Source organism: Strix uralensis, chromosome 14 (assembly GCF_047716275.1).
Source record: "Strix uralensis isolate ZFMK-TIS-50842 chromosome 14, bStrUra1, whole genome shotgun sequence".
Classification (NCBI taxonomy): Eukaryota; Metazoa; Chordata; class Aves; order Strigiformes; family Strigidae; genus Strix; species Strix uralensis.
The window spans coordinates 15,425,032-15,443,743 of NC_133985.1; the positions used below are offsets into that span (position 1 = coordinate 15,425,032).

Genomic DNA, 18,712 nt, shown 5'->3' on the forward strand with positions numbered 1-18,712 from the left:
AGCTATTTCCATTTTTCTCAGTTTCCTCTTGCTAACACATCTTATTTGTGAACAACTGAAATTTAATTTCGAAGCAACTGTGAACACTGAGAAACTCAACAACTCAAACGCAGTAAGAAAGCAGTTCTCTCATGAAAACATTACCACCCTGCGTAATCCACCTTTCTGAAGCACAGCTCTCTCCCTGCAGGCAAGGATGTACTTTACTCACAGCATGGGACCAGCTAAGAGCTCTCTATCCCCCTGCTCTTGCAAGCAGGATTGAGCCATGTAGAAGGCAGGAAGCCACCTGGAAGCACTTTCATCTCCATCCCTGCCCATGATTATTTTCATCTCTGCTCCCAGTTTTCAGCTCGCTGGCAGCCGCAGTTCACTCAGAGACAGAAGGGAATACATATCTTGGAAGACAAAACCAAAACATCCAGAACTGCAAAATGTAAATCAAAAGCAAGGGTCACACATACTCCCCAGGCTTGCAATAGTCCCTCCTGATGCAGTTTGCATCGTTTCGTCACTGTTGATATTTCAAAGATCTTCAAAATATTGCAAGCACTTTTCAGGAACAACATGGAATGAGTAGCTCCAGACCCCGAACCAACATTTCTTCTGGGAAAGTTCCTCTCTCAAATACATTTTGGCTTCAGAGAGCAGTGAATCACTTCTTCAGAGCCTCTCCTTACCAGGCCCAGTGCCACGTCTGTCCCCTCCTGGCCCCAGACTCGAGCTGCTCCCCCAAACACCACTGGCACTGGCTTTGCCTCTCCCTCCTGCCCTCTGACCAGACTGACAGGGGATATCCCCAAGTTGTCTGTAAGGCAGGAGCATTCAAAGAAGAGCCTATCTTAATCCCACGGGAGTTCAGCAGAAGGTCGAGGTCTTTCCTACTCCCATCACACAGCTTAAAAAAATATTAAAAAGCTAATGGACATTGCTGCAGCATCAGTGATTAAAATCTACTGCTCACTGGCTTTGGCTTAAATCAGTAGTTTAAATGTGCAAGAAATCATAGAATTAAAGACAAGGCCCCTGAGTGCTAAGCTATCAGTGTGTACTGCAGGCCAGGATCCAAATTCCACACCATGGGCCAATGTGTCTCTAACCCCAGACCCTGCTGGGGGGCAGTGATGGTCTTGCTGGGGTGGGGGACTGTGGATAGGGGAAAAAAAGAAGAACCAACCCAAACAAGCCAGCAAACAAAACTACCTGGCTCGTTTTTTCCATCTCAGAGACACATACTTCTCCCAGGCAGAAGCTTTTAGGGACAACATTCCCAAATCACTCGAAGATGCCTGCCCATTCTTTCTTATTGGTTGCTATGGTGAGAGATGACGGAGCCCCAGACGGGTATAATATGAGGCAGCACACGGGGAAGCGATTTAGCAGAGGCAGGAGGGAGGCGAGCGGAGGAAGAGGGGAAGGCACTGCCCGCCCGTGGCCACACTGCTCACCAGCACCGACGGGCCACCGTGGACCTGCCCGGGGAGGTAAGCGGCTGCCCGCAGTGCTGGGAGGGCTCAGTGATGGGCGTGTGTGCTGTTCTGTTCTTCATGTAAGAATGGTTGAAACAGTCCTTAAGATGAGCTGATTCTTGAGTGAATTAAAGGAAAGTTAGTTACAATAAAAGAGGAAGAAGGAAAAAAAGAAACCGGTTCTATTGCACGCAGCTCTTGCTCAGAGCACTTGGCCGGTTGGGAGAGAGAACCTTGCAACGAGGCTCAGAGAGCACTTTGGGGATCTAAAGCAGTGATGTACTGAAGTGATTTGTGACTGTAATTTGTTAGTGGTCAGTGTCTTTTATCTGGGGGAGAGCTTTGTACTTATTATTCATATATTTGTATTTCCCTAGAGGCATTGATTTTATATTTCACCAACCTTCAGATTTCACATTTAAGATCCTGATATTATAGTGTGAGATGCTGCAGGAACAAAAAGAGTTTATACTCTATTAAGCAACAAGTAAGGTACAGAAAATGCAGCAACAACTTAAACCAGTGAATTAATCATTATGCAGCTTTTTAGATGACATTTAGGTGTAAAAATCAAAATATCTATTGGCAGCTTCACAAGGCAAGCTGGAGCTAGTTTAATGATCAGTTTATGTTAATCACACCTGCAGTATCCTTTCTATTCCATGGGAAACAAAAAAGCTAAAAAAGCTTCCTATACAGACAACTAGTCAGAAAGAAGAGTTTTTAAAAAAAATCTAACTAGAGCATAAAGTATGTCCCATTTGTTTTCTTTTTTTTATTATGAAGCACAGTGATACAGTAGTCTGGGCAGTCTGGGCACCAGCAGGATTAATCATTTCTAATTTTAGCTATCTAAGACTTAGCATCTAATCTAAGCTAGCCAGGCATAGTCCTGAGTCCAATTTAAGGGCCAGTAAAGCTGGTGGAAAGACTTCACTGATACCAGTGGCCTTTGAGCCTGTACATGAATCAGGAAACTCAGCCTCTCCCTGCATCTGGTTTCAGGGGCACGATGAACATCGAAGTGCACAACATCACTTACACCAGTGCCACCGTCTCTTGGGCCATGAACAACCCCTGTCCAGAGAACTACTACCACGTCATGTATCGCCCCAACTGGAACAGCGTCTTCGCTGGCTATTTACGCCAAAACTTCCACCGTGAGGAGCGAGTTCCTCACCCCCTCAGCTCCCTTGTCCTCCACCAACTCACACCATCCACCATCTATGTCCTCTGCATCACGTGCAAGAACTCTTACCCCTCCAGCAACCACTGCACCACTTTCCACACTCTGGACAAAACCCCTCTGGTTTTCGGCGACTCTAAGCACGAACCTACCACCTCCATGTGGATGGTGAGCAGCCTGCTGCTCCTCTGCTTCACTGCTCTCCTGGCCTACGGCTGCCTGCAGTTCTGGTCTGCACGGTGCCACCGGGCTGCAAGGCTGAAGCACCCTGATGCCGGCCCCGAAGAAGTGGGTGAAGGGAGCAGCTCACCAGAGGGGCCACTGAACGACGGACTGAGAGAGGAGCTTCTGGAAGTCCCCATGACCACAGTGCTAATGAGGAGCTCCAGTTTCATAAGGGAGAGTCCATATAGCTCCCCCCACTGCTTTTTTTCCTATAAAACCAGTGATGATAAAAGGGCCATCTTGCCACAGCATGGCCTGCAATGAGAGCAAAATAAAGGGAGACCCTGCTTAGAGGTTTGGTTCGTGCTGCTCCTTCCCAGTTCTTGCCAACAAGACTGTCTGTGTGTCCACAGGGGCTGTTTGTCCCAGCGTGGAACATGAGGCGGGGACAGTGGTCGCAGGGAGAAAGAATTTTGTCAAATGACAAAAATATTCTCATTTGCTAAGGGTTTTTTAAAAAGAAACCAAGTCAACTCTCTGGGAATGGCCAGGCTTGGCTGACTATAGTGTCATTAGCTAATCTGCATCAGTGCTGTAGGTTCACTTCAGAGTCATCAATCAACATGCACAAGAAAAAAACTCCAGTCAAGTAGTTTCATGCTTGAGTGATCCTTCACAAACATCAGACCCCAAGCCCTCATAGCGCTTGTATAAACAGTTATCGCAGCCTGACAAGAGCTTTTTGTCAGTATTAAGTAGACTATATTTGCACACACAGGTATTTTAGTAATTCCCATTTTGAACTACAAATAGGATTCCTGAAGTGGTACCCTCCCTGGGGAGGGGCACTGCTTTGGAGCACCAACTTGGTCTCTTCTGCGCCTTTAGATGGATGTGACTTGGTCTCAGTCCCAACACCAAGCACAGAGCAGCATCGGCATCATCTAACATCGGCACGTTATGGAGAAGAATATGATAAAGCAATAGCAAAAGCACACAAAAGCTGCTTCTTGCATGGCTTTTTGGTTTCACATGACAATGTGACCCTGCACATTTGCACCTGACATTCTGTTAATGAACTAGTTCTTGTATTTCTTTCTTTTTAAATAAATACTTCCAACATCCACCACTTCTGTCTGTTGTGGCTCATTTACTGACCTTGGATCCATAGAGGTAATACGGCTGAACATTGGCTGGCTTGTCCCGCTGGGGTTCCTGTGTGAATGGGATTGCTGTCCTCACAAACCTGTGGCGAGCATGGGAGACAGGGAGGAAAGCGGTCAGAGCCTGGGTAATTGTGCTGAGTGCAGATATGGCCCGGTCTGGGACGAACTGCAGTTGCAGACTAATTAGCAATTCATCACCTGAGCTACATGAACTGGAATGCAAACTCATGCCCCGATCTCTTGGTGGTGTAAACCATTTCAGTTTAACCTACCAAAGGTGGGGTTTCTTGTCATTTGCAGCAGGCAAGAAACACATATGGGTCGCTACCACATCTCTGCTGCTCAGTAAACCAACTCTCTAACCAAACCAGCTCAGTTGCTTGCAATCATTGCTCAACTTTGTTGCTTGAATTTGTTACTAACATTTTCAAGGCCAAGGGGAGCTGATGGGCCTTAACTTCATTTTAACTGTAACTGTTGCATCCCATAGAGAATGAAAACCTCACTGCAATGCGTGTGAATTTCGTGTGGCAGGTTTGTCATTTTGGAAAGAAAAGCAGGGTCTCCAGGTGCCCCCTGCCTTGTTTTTTCTCCTCACCTGTTGGTGGAACCATTGTAGCAGTAGTTGGGTAGAAAGTCAAAGTTGAGCTCCCAGAAGACGTGGAGGGTGATGCGCCCATAGGGTGCGGAGACGTTGTGGTTGGCCTCCCGGAACATGGCATCAAAGCTGTCCAAAGTCATGTGCTTGCACAGCAACCTGTGAGTCAGGCGATTTATTTCCAAGAGCCACTCCAGCTCCTGCAGCACATAAAGCAGCAGCAAATGCAATGTGTTACCAAGATGACAATAGAAACAGCTGATTTAACTGCCAGGGGAATGATTTTATATCCACACCCACACAGAACTTTCCAGGTGAGGATGTAGCAAATGCTAAAGACATCAATTTAACTCAGTGGTGGATGCCAATCGCACTTCTACTTGAGGAGTCCTGGTCCAGTATCTCCTATACCTGCAGGAAGCAAAATTAATTTGTTCCCCACTGAGCACTCGCTGGCTTTCACATCAGAATCCTTCACAGGTGGAAACTGGTAATTTTACACTACTTGACTCTGATGCTCCTGTAACGTTATCAAAGGCAGCAAATCCTGTACACACACAGGGGAAATTAAAGTCAAGATTTCCTTCTCCCAGATCACAGGACTCTCTTATATGAGCTCTGCAAAATCTAACTGCTGACTGTCACCTTATGATTTATGCAGATACTTAATGGTCCAATAATAATGCAATTAAAGCTGCATAAATAGAAATAGTAGAGACTCAGCAGCATAAAGGAGGATATACAGGTGGCTGAAACCTACTGTAGGTGGGACTCGAAGGAGACAGTTGACTGTGTATCCATAGCAATGTATTATTCTCACTATTCATACTCGCAGTCAGTAACAGTTCTTACCACTATGGACGTCAGGTCCTCGCTCTCAAAGCGGCTGATGGCCTGGTCTAATGATTTGTACATTGCTGCAGAGATACGCTGGGTAATGAGCCTGTTCAGGTCAATTGATCTACCCAACAGCTGGGAAGAGAAGATATTTGCATGTTATATACAGATGGAGATAAGGTACTTTTTTTTTTATTAGACACAAATTAAAACCAAATATCCAAATCTGCTTGAATGTGAAAGTGGTGTCTCAAATGCCTCAGTTGAGTTTATCATTACTTAAGAGGGAATGAGGGAAATGTGGAGCGTAACTCATTTTGCTCTCAGGCCCAATGCCCTGAGCACAGTGTATCAGAAACAGGTTCAACCCTTCTTACTCCTGCACTGACCTCGACTGAGTCCAGCACTAGGATGCCAGCCACCAACAAAAGGATAACAGACCAAGAGCTATGAGTACGGGAGTCTACTGCTGGGACTGTACCTGGACATGCCTTTGCTTGAGCAGCGTTTCGTAGCGGTTGGATGGTGGGTATGGAATAATCACCCCATAATTCTTACATTCAGCCCGGAAACGTTTGTCCAATAAAACACTGAAAAAAGGAAGGAGTGTCAGGAAAAAAGAAACATACACTATCAGCTTCTCTCTGGATCTTTTCCAGAGTTGCTTTCATCCTTCTTTACATCTTGCTCTGAATGCCAAGAAATTTCCACACACTAATAACTCTGCTTACACTACTAAATCACAGAGCAGCGGTTGTTATCTGAGGACTGCCATGCTGTTGTCCCTGATTCTAGGCTTTTACAGCTGAAACATTCAAAAAGCTAAGACTGTGCTGAAAGATATCACTAGTGCCAGGTACTAGGGTGGTCCCATAGGTGTGCTCCCTGCTCGAAGATCTGCTATGGGAACATTTGGTTGGTGATGGTGAATACTCTCCTTCTCTAAGGCCAAATGTGATCTAGAGACAAAACTCCTCGCAGAGGTACATCAAAGACTTGGTTCACCTCTGGGGACATGAGAGGAGGACCCTCACTAGAGTTCATCCATGTGCTTTAAATTGGTAAGAAGAAAATGTCACAAAGGGCCTATCTCCCCACAAAGGGAGAAAGCAATTCTGCAGAAGTCCTATAGTCAGCTGGTCTGATGTGTGATCTAAGACACTGAGTACCCTTCTAGCTTTTACAAGTTCTGCTGCTTTACTAGGGTGAGGACAAGTGCATATTCCTGTTTCATAAAGATGGGAGATTTCCACTCATCTGCCTGGTACACAAACAGAAGTCAAGCAAGGACATGTCTTCAGCAGGCTCAGTTTGCTTTTCTGTTGCTCTCACAAACTGTACTCAGACAGCTACTTAGGATGCCAATTATTATTTTTTCACTTTTAACCATGACTCCTTGCCACCATTAATTCATTTTCCCCATCTACACTGGTCTGACATGGACAGCCAGCTCTGTGGGACAAGGATGATCTATTTTGTTACGTCTACTTGCAGCAGCTACTCCCCGAGGGAACCTTTTGGTTAACAGCAATTTGGATGCAGCAATATCATCAGTCATCATCAGCAGTCAGGTTCTCTTACCTGCCAGCCATTGCTTTATAATAGGCAAAGATCTGATCTGCCAGCTTGTACACAAATTGATCAAAGCACAAATTCACCTGGGGGAGAAAAAACAAGACTTCATGAGGGTGTCACCAGCACCGAGCAGCTCCTTCCTACGCATGCAAGATCAATACAACTCAACAGAGAGCTCTAATTTAATACATACATGTATGTCAGACTATCTAAAAACTGCACTGCAGTTCTCACATGCTAAAGGTAAGCAGAAAATTGCAGTTACACTTCTCTCTTACAGTTTCTGCATGTTCTTACGTGTCCCAGTTCCCCATGCCTAGTCATCCCTCTCTCTCAGGCATCTTCAGTTTCTCATTTTCCTCTGATGTCTCATAACCCTCTGCCCATCAGACAGACTCTTCCATGCCCCCAGTGTTTGAGAGCCTTTGGCTTCCACGATTCCCCATGGGTACAGCTGAGCTGAAGCCCTTCATCAGCAGAGTCTGTAAAGCTATCTGGAAATTTTGATCTTTTAAAGACTTCTCAGTTTGATGGGGTATTTTTTTCCAGAGATGCCTATAATGAATTCACTGAACTGCTGGGTGGGGCTGTCAAAGAGGGCAATGTGACCCCAGTGAGCTCCTTCCATACAATAAAGATGAAGAGAACTTACTTCAGCCTCAATTTCATCGTATAGGAACTGCTTTTTGAACTTCGTCAAGGCATAGTATGCGCTGTCATTATAGAGGTCCAAAGGGTATAGTACGTACCTGAGGGCAAGAAGACAGAGCATGTCTTAAATTAAGCATAATATCAGCATAAACGGCAGCCAGTGCATGTACCTTGCTTGGTGCAAAAAATGGCTTTTCTCTGACTTCACTCCTATCACTTCCACTTCCTCCAGCCCCTCAAATGCTCCCTCTTGCTCCTTGTGTCCTGCTGGAAGCAGCTAGAACAGATCTGGATTTGAGCTAACTGTGACTTGTTCAATCAAGACTTGCTCCTTCTCTGCCCTTAAAAAAGCCCTCACTCCACAGAGTGCTCTGAGCATGGCCATAAAATGGAAAACAAAGTTTTCCTAATGAGGAAGGTATTATGAATGTAATTACACTTGCATAACAGAAATTCCTCTCATAATTTATCACATATATATATAGAAAAAAAAAGTGTTTAGGTGCCTTAGCCAGGGCCCCCATCCCTGTGGTTGCACATGCTGTCTGACTGCTGCATGCAGATGACGGTACCACCAAGTTGTGCCCACATCCGAATAGAGCAGTTGCCAACTGCTCATTTATGATGCATAAGTGTCAGTGCCAGGAAGCTGCCCGTGTGTGCCTGCTAACGAGGTATTCATACAGTACCCATTCATGTGACAGCAAGTCAAGAAACAACTATTTTCCCTCCTACATAAAAAAGACTGTTCATCACCAGCCTACCCTTCTCCAAAACAAAATCCCAAGCCCCAGAACATGCACAGTCCCAACGCAGCCCATCAACTCTTACTCCATCATGGAGGGTTCTTTGGTTTCCAGAATATGGTCCGTGAGGATCCAGGGCATGGACATTTCAATGGGGAACTGGATGCGTCGGCCCATGGTCAGCTCCAGGAAGAATTCCCGGAACCAGAGCTGGGACAGGTCGCAGCACTGCTGCAGTGCTTCTAAAACACAAAGAAGATATCCCCCCAAAATGGGAGGGCACCCACGTTACCCTCATGGAGGCAGCAGAGAGGGAAGTGCACAAGAGACAGCTGCTGCAGCTTCTTGTATGGAACACTGTTCTAGGATGTCTCTGTTTTTAAACCCAGACCATGTCCATGCTGTCTGAGCATGTAATGGAAGAAGAAAGAAAAGATCATTCCTTTTGCACTAAGAGCTCCAGGGAGAACATTTCAATGGCTTAGAGTTACTCTAGAAGATTTCTTCTGTGCCCAATGGCTCAGAAGGCTGTCTGGTACAGAAAGAAAACTCCAGTCCTAGAAAATAAACTACCACCTGTGGCTATTTGCTATTGCTGACTCATTCCTGTTCACGTAATGATTACTACCTAGAAATACGCCTGAATCAGGCAGAAGTAGGACATTTTTGAAAAATCAAGGAAAATCTTCTGCATAGGTCCATGAGGAGCAAAGCTGATCTACCTTTACCTTTCTGAGCATGCAAGCCTCCCCCTGCCATAACCTCACCACTGATGTTGAGAAGGTGGGTGAAGAAGAAGGACTGCTTGTGGAACTCCTCTATGGCCAAGACTATCGGCCCATCCAAGCTGCTCCTCAGAGTCTTCTTTGAGCCACTCTTGTCTGCTATGAGGGACTCCAGCATGGTCCGCACCATGTAAAGCTTTGGAAGAAAGTTGACATGCAGTTACTTCTCTGCAGTGAGACATGACCACACACAGCCATGGTGCTCTGCAACAAAAAATAACACTTCTCCCAGGTGGCTACTACTCTCTGCACCCATAAGCCACTACCTTTCTGAGCTAGAAATAATTAGACCCCTAAAAATGGAGGCTTTGGGAACTATACAACAAATTAGGCACCAGAGCAACATTTAACACACAACAGTGTGAAGACTTTGTGGAACAGACCATGGAAACAGCTGCTAATCCACAGTGTGGGAGACACCTATATGGCTGTAAGACCTCTAATTCCCTACACAGGAGATGGACATTTACATACCTGCGTACTTGATGGTCCTACTGCTCGTCGTGGGACTTTAATATCAAATCCACCTTTAGGATCCTTCTCACCTCTCAGGCAAGGATCATTTGGAGGCTCTCTACCTCCCTCCCAGTCACAGATCGTCTTCCGAATTGCCTGAAGGACACTGGAGTGGGTGGGAAAGTAGTGCTTAAGCTTGATTCTACTTCAAGATGAAAATATTCACTGCTATGCACATATGGGAGGAAAAGTATCTGAGGTGGGGACATACACTGTCATTATTGAAGGACTCATGCCCAAAAGCTACCTCCGAAAGTGCTGCTGGCCAAGGTATACTGGCTGGTTGTACACCCTGAGGTGGATGCAGGGCCACATGTTTATATAGTACAAATGTATTACACAAATACAGGGGCTTTGCACTACATTCAAGGACAGACTGACCTGATCAGAACATTCTTCTTCTTCCTGACCGCCTGCCTGAGCGGCTCTCGCAGGGTCACCTGGGCAAAGTCCTGCAGGGCTGCATAGATAGTGTTGCGGATGGCTTGGTTAAAGACACTCTCCATCCGGCCCATCAGCACTTGCAGACCTTTGATCATGGCAATTACCTGAAGCAAAAATTAAAAACAGATGTATTTGCTATTTTTCCACTGTATGAAGAGCTCCATAAATCCAACATTAATAGAATTTGGGACTAAATGAATTCTACTCATGTAACTTAGGTCCAGTAATTAGGTGGCTAATTTTTTTGATGTTAGATGCTTTACAGATCACAACAAGCTGAGGAGAGCGTTTATACCACCAGTTTCTTGCAAATGTCCCCCATCCCTTGGGAAGCTCTGCTTCTACTCCTGATCTCTTGATATCTTTAATAACACACAATCCCAGGAAACTGCACGTGCTCCACACATGGGTGCAGCTGCATGGCTTGCACAGACCTGCATCTGCACCGGGGCACAGTCTTCCTCATACAAGAGTACAGTGACAATTCCCAGGAGGGAGCGAGCCACAAAAATTAAGGCAATATTCAAACCCGCCCGGACTGTGCAAGGCAAGATGAAGGTGTGAGGGTCTCCCACAACCAGGCTCAGAGGACTATCCCCACTGTTCACAGAAGCCAGACTAAGAGTTAATGGGTCCTGGGGACTGGCTGAGAATCTCTTGTGTTTGCACAGTGCCTGAACGTAGCTCCTGATGTTGCTCCAGATTGTGTTGCTCTGCAAGGCCACACCCTTTTTTTGCCAGGAGTCCTGAACTCCTTTTTCAGGTCAGGAGAGGCTTAATACAGCAATATTAAGAAAATATAGGGATTCACTTCTGTTTTTCTCCAGCACACAAACACAGCATATGAAGAGGAGGATCAGGAAGAGAGGAGAGTTGCTCTCATCATGCACTGGTGCAGTGTTTCTATCCCAGTAGGAGCTCCTAAGAATTTAATTTGCCCCTTAGTTCTGGGCAAATTAAGGGCCACAGGAATGTGAAAAACCTTAATCCCTTAATGTAGGCCACAGGGATGAGGAACCAGCTGAGCGTGGTGAGATGCTCTTCCCTCCTCTTCCCCTGGCCTGAGGAACATGGACAGGAAACCAGCCCTGGCTGATTCTTACTTTTGTGCAGTTGGCACCTACCTCCACAAAGGCAAACTTCTCTTCACTGGTGTAGTTGTACCGGGTGGCTCTCTCATACTCTTCTGCTGTTCCTGGGCAATCCTTGTTACAGAATTTATCTGTGGGATGAACCAGCTTCCAAGAGTACTAGAAGATGGAAAGAGACACTGTCAACACTGCAATGAGTAAGAAGCCAGGCTGGAAAGACTGAAGAGGGCCCTGTGCCAGGAAAACGCTCCCTAGATGTTACTACAGTTGTTTGACATTCCTTTGGGAGCAGAATTTGTGCTTCTTCCTGGCTTTATTATCACTGTACTGAATATTGGTTTTGTTTATTTGGGTGGTTGCCAGTCATACTGAGTTTTTGCCATCCACGGACTTCTGTTGAGATGTGGTTGAAATTTTCCAAATTAAGAATTTTCATCATCATTTGAATTACAGTTTTAGTTGCTCAAGATCCAGACTCATCCCAAACAGCTTTCAGTACTTAACCAAGGTGTTCACGTTAGGAGAACAGTCCCCCAGTCCCCCTCTAACATTGATGTAGACACTCCAGCACCCGCAAAGGGTGGCTCATGTCCACAATGAGATGAACAAGCTCTTCTCCGTTTTGTACAGAGGGTGTTCAAGGTCATTAGCTGCCTGATCTCAGCGTGTCTGTTAGTGGCTTAAAGTTTGGTAGCATGAAAGCAAGCTCACCTTTCCACAGTCTTTGTTACGTGCCATGTTAAAACGTTCACGCTCACCTGGGAAGAGGAGGACGTTACACACTCAGCACTTCCATGGATGCACTCACCACTTCCATGACGTGGGCACTCCACTTGGACAGCAGCTGCAGTCCCCGTAAAGCGAGATCAAAGAGCTCCCTGTACTCTTCATCTGATTTCTGGCTGTCCAGTCCTGAGCCAGTGACCACCTGGAGAACATCACATGACGTCAGGACTAGATTCAGAAACTTCCTGCAGAGGCTTCACCGAGCCAAAGAGCAACCACAGATCTCTCTCTCAAATCCCAGCTGAAATGAATTCCCCATGACCTTATGATCAAGCTAAAATTGAGCAGTGGATATACTGTCCCTCAGGAAAAGGGGTATAACTTGTCAAGGCTCTTTTTACCCAGGCAGTCAATTTATTTCCTACAGAAAAATGAGTCTGACCTGTCACCTCAGAGCAAATAACTGTTTTCATTCCACTTTCCCATTCCTTTCTGATGGTCTAATACTACTGAAATCCTTGAGAGTTCTTTACTGATTTAAAGTTCAAATAAGCATTTATAAATGCCAAAAAGGGCTGAGAATGCTAACAATTCATTACACTAACACTGATGAATGAGTATCACAAATTTGCAAAACCCAGTCACAATGGCATCAGAGGGGGCGCTGACGTTCAGTAGTGAAAAGAACAGAAATGCCTCGTGAACTTTCCTCCAAGCCTTGACCAATAGCTCTGTGTAATAGAAAAGACTCATTTGCAAGTCATGAGTGTTCTGCCACCTGGCTGACAATAAACATTTAATTGAAAAATTTTTCCTGCTTCCTATTTTAACGAATCAGTGACCAAAGAGCATAAGCTGTGGCAGTAGATCTTCTGGTGCACATAATTTTGCACCTGCAGGTGACTTTTGTAACTTGCTTTTTTATTGCTGGATCAAGAAATGGTTTGTTCCACCTGTGTTCTTCTTCCCTCCTCACTGTATGTCCTTGGCAAACCCTACTACTGCCACATGTCCTCTCCCAGCCTCGTCCATCTAACAAGGCTGATTACGGTGACTACCCACTGAGCTTACCTCGCTGTTGCTGTAGCGAGCGAGCTCTGAGATGAAGCGGATGTGGTCATCTCGGATCTGGACCATCTGCTCACAGATGTTGTACTGGGGACTTATGCTGCTCTGAGTGCATGTCCACCTGGGCAAAAAAGCAAGGGTTTCAAGGACAGGACACAGGGCTCCACGCAGACACCCCCAGGACAAAGCCCTGCGCTCAACTGCTCTCTTCACTTCAACATGCTCAAGACATGCCACCTTCAGGGCAAATGTCAGCCTGTGTCATATCTCTCATGTCCCCTGGTGTGTGGGGTCTTCCAGAGGTGGTCTCTCACAGCATGTTGGAGACACTTGTCTCACCTTTCAGCCTGAACATCTCCGCTTCATCCACCCTGCAGGCTGCTCTCCATGTTGGGGTCACCTACCCCCATTGGCAGACATGGCTATTTTCCAGGCTACTGTTGGACAAGCTTTCAGGGAAGGATGAACTGCAAAGACCCCTCATTGTTTGCATCTTTTCTGCTAAACCTAAGGATAATCATCCCTTTAGAGGTCATCCCCCCAGGTCTGAAATGGCTGGGTCATGCTGCCTTCTCCTGCAAGGAAAAACTCTGGAAGGGGCCAGCAAGGGAATATCCCTCCCACTGTGTTTTTGGTTCTGGCTCATACTGCCAGGTCAGGGAACAACCCCGAGTACAAATGATGAGCAGAATATGATTAAATGAACTAGATTTTCATTTGCATTGAGCCACATGTACCGTGTAACAGAGAAATGACATCCTAAAAGAAGGCAGCATTCCCCTTCCAAAGGCACAGTCGTATGAAGAAATGGTGCAAATCAGGTCTATTTAACACCTCCTTTTTCCCCATTCTGTATTAGCCACGGATGTAGAACCAGAACAGCTCCACCAAAATGCTTTGTGCAAGCAATGTCTGTCAGTGAGACTTTCATGTCTTACTCTGTCATCACAATGTAAAAGCTCAGATCATGCTATTTTCCCCCCCTAAATAATTGTCCATCTTACGATAGATAGTCATCTTCTCCAGTCTAGACTGGCTGTACAAAAGGAAGGTGCGAAACCTGCCTCTGATTATGGATATAGACATGAAGACATATTCCTACAGTTAACTGCAAGGCACTTGTTGCCAATATTTGTGGTGGTAGAAGATCCTGGAAGTGCTGGGCCATGTCATCCCTTGTGAAATCCATCCTCCCACAGTCCCATCGCTCGACTCTTACCCGTTTCAATGTCCTGTGCTCCCCACCGGACAATCGGCAGGTTAGCAGGAATGGCCAGGGCTGCACCAACCCTCCCTGCCACACACAACCTAGTCCACAGTGCAGAAACAAAGTGCCATGCAGGAAAAACACCAATTAATTCCACTTTCATGGAGACAGGGAGGGAAAGAAAGTGACAAAAACAATATTAGTAGGAAATGGGGATTATATGGAACCACCTTGGCAGAGTTAGTGTTGAGAGTCCCATGCAATTTGCTGGGAAAGCAAGTGAGTGAGGAAGAAACATTGGTTAGTAAGGTACAGCACACAGACCTGGTAAGACAGATTTCAAGACAGACATTAAAATTGTGCACAGGTAAACAGCCCACGAGCTACCTTGGTTTTGAGATGAGAAAATGAATACAGCTGACATGTTTTGTTGAAATGTGCTTTCTGAACAATTTGGGATAAAAAGGTGCAAATTTTTAGACAATTTTTTCCTTTTAAATTGAGTTTTCAAAAATACTATTTAAATTTACATTTTATAGATTTATTTTTTTTCATTTTCTTTTCCATTTTAACTGAAAACCTTTTGCTCAGGAAGTTTTGCCACGTTGTTTTCAGATTTCTCATTAACAATTAATTGGCACTTTTCAACTAGCCTTGGGGCGGGCAGGGGAGGGCCATTCCTGGGTGAGCCACATGGTGGGAAGAAAAGCTGGACCCTCCGGGGTGGAAGGGGACGAGCAAACAGAAGTGGAGAGATGAGACTGCAGGTTAGTTCCTATCCTGCTGAAGAGACAGCTTGGCTAGGCTGCTTCTCACAGATGCTGGAGAAATCTGACTTCCACGTGGTATGGTCCCATGAGTGAAAGGCCACTCACTGGTGAAAGCCGGGCTACCCTCAGCCACTACAGCCAGACACAGCTCAGACGGGCTTTACTTATGTGTGGTTGCAAACACAAGGATATCCAAACTTAACAATGATTTTTCTAGCAATAACAGCGTGATGCAAAGCTACAAAGACAAGTGGGGCCTCACACACGCCTAGTGTGATCTGAAACGACGTCTGCAAATTCATCTGACGGGAGCAGCAAACTGCCTGTGAACCCAGGCTGCGAAGCGGTGCTTTACACTCCTGAGCACTGCCGTAAAGACTCCATTTCTGCCCTTCTCCCACAATATTCATTCATTTCCAGTGCATCTAACCCCTGGTTCAATCCTTATTCCTGCTGCCCTTCTTCATGAAACCTGCCTGAGCTAGAGGAGATGCCCTGACTACTGCAAAGAGATCCACTGCTGTGTTCATGCTCTGCAGGATTTTGTCCCTGGGGTGAAAAATGTGGATTAAAATCTCTCCAGAGCAGGGACACACCGCTCGCACTCACACACCTCCGGGCGCGCACACCTCGCAAGCACTCAGCGGCTGTCCCGCACCGTGTGCCAGCCGCTTTCCCCTCCTCCTGCCTCGCTGCCGGCCACCGAGCACCCTCCCAGCCCTTGCCAGTGGGTGCAGACGTACAGGCATGCCCGCTCCCCTGCCTGCACACAGGGGGATGGGTACACGTAGGTTCAGAGCTGGCTGCACAAGCACGCACTCGGGGGCCGGCAAGGACATCTTCCCATGCAGGGACAGGGAGGTACACACGTGCACACAGAGCTGGCACGCCGCGACTCACACCTCACAGGGACACACACGGGTACCCGTGCACAGACCTCACGCACGCCGGAGAGTTGCAGCTCCCACGGCTTTCGGGACACACACAGAAGCCAAGAGACATTATGGCAGGCACTCACTTGGATTTGTTCTCCTCATAGTGAGCACTGGTCTTAATGTATCTGGCCAGTTCTATCTGCATATCGCCGAATAAAGGAACCACCTGCAGCTGCTGGAAAAGAAAACAAAAGATGGTTGAAACACGGCGGAGAGAGAGCCCGTGGCCTCAGCGCAATACAAGGGACTACAAAATGGCATCCTGCGTCTCTGAGGCTATGGAAAGTGTCAGGCTGTTTAAAACAAGGTGCAAACCTGGACCCAGGGTCATTTCACACCTAGGAAGCGACTGAAAATGATCACAAGGCTTTTTGTGCCAAGAAAATCACCCACTACGAGTGCTATGGAACCCTGGAATTGCTGGTACCAGGCAGGCTATGGCCAGAATGGCTCAGGGCTGTAACCGGCCAGAGGAAAGACTCTTTTTACAACAAAAACAGAGGGGTGTATTCCTGAGCAGGGCTTATTGCCTCCCACCATAATCCTCCAAGAGAACAGAGGGATGAAAAGCCGGCATGTTTGTATTTTGGCAGCAAGTTGCTGTGGCTCCCTTCAGAGGGGAGCTGTAGGCTGCTTTGCTGCCTGGACATCCAGGGATGTGGCATCTTTCCACAAGGAATCAGACGGTACTTTGGCACTGCAGCTGCTTGTGATGTGTCTTAAAAACTTCTCCAGAAAGAGAAAGACACTGGCAATATAACATGGCTCCGCTCACCCTCTACATCTCAGGAGGATTTGGATGGGAAATAAATTCAAAGTGCACTGAATGTACCTCAAGCCCAGTCAGGTCCCTGCTTCACTAAGCTTTCATCTGCAAACAAAATTCAGCCAAGAGCTACCGACATTTCTTCAATAAAATATTAAGCTTCAACTTCACCCAGCTACAAAAGCCTTGCCCCAAAATTCAGAGAAGATGGTGGCAAATTCCCTGTCCTATTATCACGCTTCTCTTCCCAGGCTGGCTTGTGTGGAGAATGGGTAATGCTGTCATCAGGGATTCCCAGTGGCGCTTTCATAAAAGGTTTAAATGAAGGGGTAGTTCATTTTCACTACTCAAATTCCTGGTCAATCCACTAGAAATTTAATCAGAAGGCAATAAGCAGATGTAGTAAGAGGAGTAGTTGGCCTTTTCTTATTGAGATCTGACAGTCTGGAGTGGTACTTAACTGATTAGGTGAGACCACAGCAGATGTTGGAGAGGTGCAAACGGAAAAAAAGCTGGAAAGAAGAAAGTTATTCCATGCAATGGAAGGTATTTTACCTGATTCTCTGATGGCCCACAGCACTTTGCAATGAACAGCAAATCTGTCTGAATGCACCAAGATGACCAAACTCTACAGATTACACTGCAGGCTTGATTTAAACTGAGATTCAGTTGAATCAGCAAAGCTGAACCATGGAAAACTTGGACGACTCCGAGGGATGGCATGAGAAATCACCTTTGCAGAGCTGCAGTCCTCAGCAGTCTCCCCAGTGACGGGAGGGCATTCCACCACCTCATTATTGCCATCGCCCCGTCCATGAGGTCATGGTATCTGCCCGTAGTCCCCTATGCAGGCATTTCAGCCCTGCTCTCAGAGCTGTCTCCAGGAGATGATGCAGACTGGGTTTAATAGGTCCCCACTCTCTCAGGGTGTGGACGCAGCAGTTGGTACACCAGCCTTTCATGAAACCAGCTATCTGGGCTCATCTGTTCCCTCCCCTTGCACAGACCCAGCACATCATCTATAAACTGCAAGTCATGGCAATAGGCAAGGAAGCATCCTCTACCCTGTCACCACAACCGACCTCTTCTTTCAGGCTCCTCAGCAGCTCCCTGGGTAAAGCGGCAGGGAGAATCCACTCTGCTGAAAGACTGATGGGGAAGAAGTGCTCTGTGCGCCCCCCCCAAATCATCCCCTCATTTTCCCTGTGGAGCAACTGTTGGTAACAAAACCTAATCCTTCCATCTCAGGAGAAAGACTAGTAGTACAGTGGAGGCAAAAGGACTCTGGACGGACTACTCAAACTCCGTAGGTCTAAAAGAAAACTAATTGCTCCATCTGGGAAGTTATTCTGCTATCCTCCTGCTATACTGTTATTCTTTGCTGCCAATACCTTTGTCCCTTGCCAGATCCCACCATTCCTCTTAGAGCTGACCTGCCCCAAACCTGAAATGCCTCCCAGACCCAGCCTGTGCGCAGACGCAATGGAAAGGAGGTGGCATTTCCCCCTGCGAATGCCGCAGGCTGCCAGCCCCCCTCTCCATCTGCCACTGGTGGCCAGTGGCTCACACACACCAGATTTTGTGGGGAATCAACAGGGTTATCTCAAACTTTTCTCCTGCTGAGTGGCCCCGGGGCAATGCAGCCAGGTCTCCAGCTGTGGACCAGCCCACTGCTGGACTCAGCTGCACATGTGCATGGGCAGAGGGAGGCTGCACGGCTGCTTCCCACCCTGTCACTGGGAGCATCCAGTTCTCGTGGGCCTTTCCCCAAAACCCAGCTCTCATATAAGACAAAAATGGTTCATCAAAGCATCTGGTGAGCCCTTTGAGGAACTCACTGAGCACCTCCAAGTCCCAGCTGACACAAGCTCCCCAAGAAGCTTTTTCTGTCCTACAGGGAGCACAGTTTACACACAAAGTAAGACTGCCAGATCATGTGCTGAGCTGTGTCTCCTCTTCCTCAGCTCAGCAGCTTGCTGAGGGAAAGGGGAGTGCAACCATCACCCACACA

General features: G+C 46.8%; 2 protein-coding genes across 5 annotated transcripts in view; one reads left to right on the forward strand and one right to left on the reverse strand.

Moving 5' to 3' along the window:
• Positions 1-18,712, reverse strand: part of CYFIP2 (cytoplasmic FMR1 interacting protein 2) — a 56,204-nt gene that overhangs the window by 20,638 nt on the left and 16,854 nt on the right. For 3 of the 4 annotated variants that reach the window (XM_074883320.1, XM_074883321.1, XM_074883322.1), the window contains exons 10-23: positions 16,019-16,110; positions 13,027-13,144; positions 12,038-12,157; positions 11,263-11,388; positions 10,076-10,242; positions 9,653-9,800; positions 9,161-9,314; positions 8,479-8,635; positions 7,649-7,745; positions 7,003-7,079; positions 5,903-6,011; positions 5,437-5,556; positions 4,585-4,784; positions 3,979-4,066 (exon numbers count right to left, since the gene is read on the reverse strand). In XM_074883320.1, the coding sequence (XP_074739421.1) occupies positions 3,979-4,066; positions 4,585-4,784; positions 5,437-5,556; positions 5,903-6,011; positions 7,003-7,079; positions 7,649-7,745; positions 8,479-8,635; positions 9,161-9,314; positions 9,653-9,800; positions 10,076-10,242; positions 11,263-11,388; positions 12,038-12,157; positions 13,027-13,144; positions 16,019-16,110 (1,773 nt within the window). The remainder of the gene's footprint in view (positions 1-3,978; positions 4,067-4,584; positions 4,785-5,436; positions 5,557-5,902; positions 6,012-7,002; positions 7,080-7,648; positions 7,746-8,478; positions 8,636-9,160; positions 9,315-9,652; positions 9,801-10,075; positions 10,243-11,262; positions 11,389-12,037; positions 12,158-13,026; positions 13,145-16,018; positions 16,111-18,712) is intronic. The other variant, XM_074883323.1, reaches the window with a different exon arrangement.
• Positions 2,482-3,221, forward strand: FNDC9 (fibronectin type III domain containing 9). Its single transcript, XM_074883324.1, has one exon. It carries the CDS (start codon positions 2,482-2,484, stop codon positions 3,142-3,144), a length of 663 nt encoding a protein of 220 aa, XP_074739425.1. The 3' UTR covers positions 3,145-3,221.

Bases quoted from the DNA above. Each gene is read 5' to 3' on its own strand.
- FNDC9 (XM_074883324.1), top strand. From the start codon at position 2,482: ATGAACATCGAAGTGCACAACATCACTTACACCAGTGCCACCGTCTCT.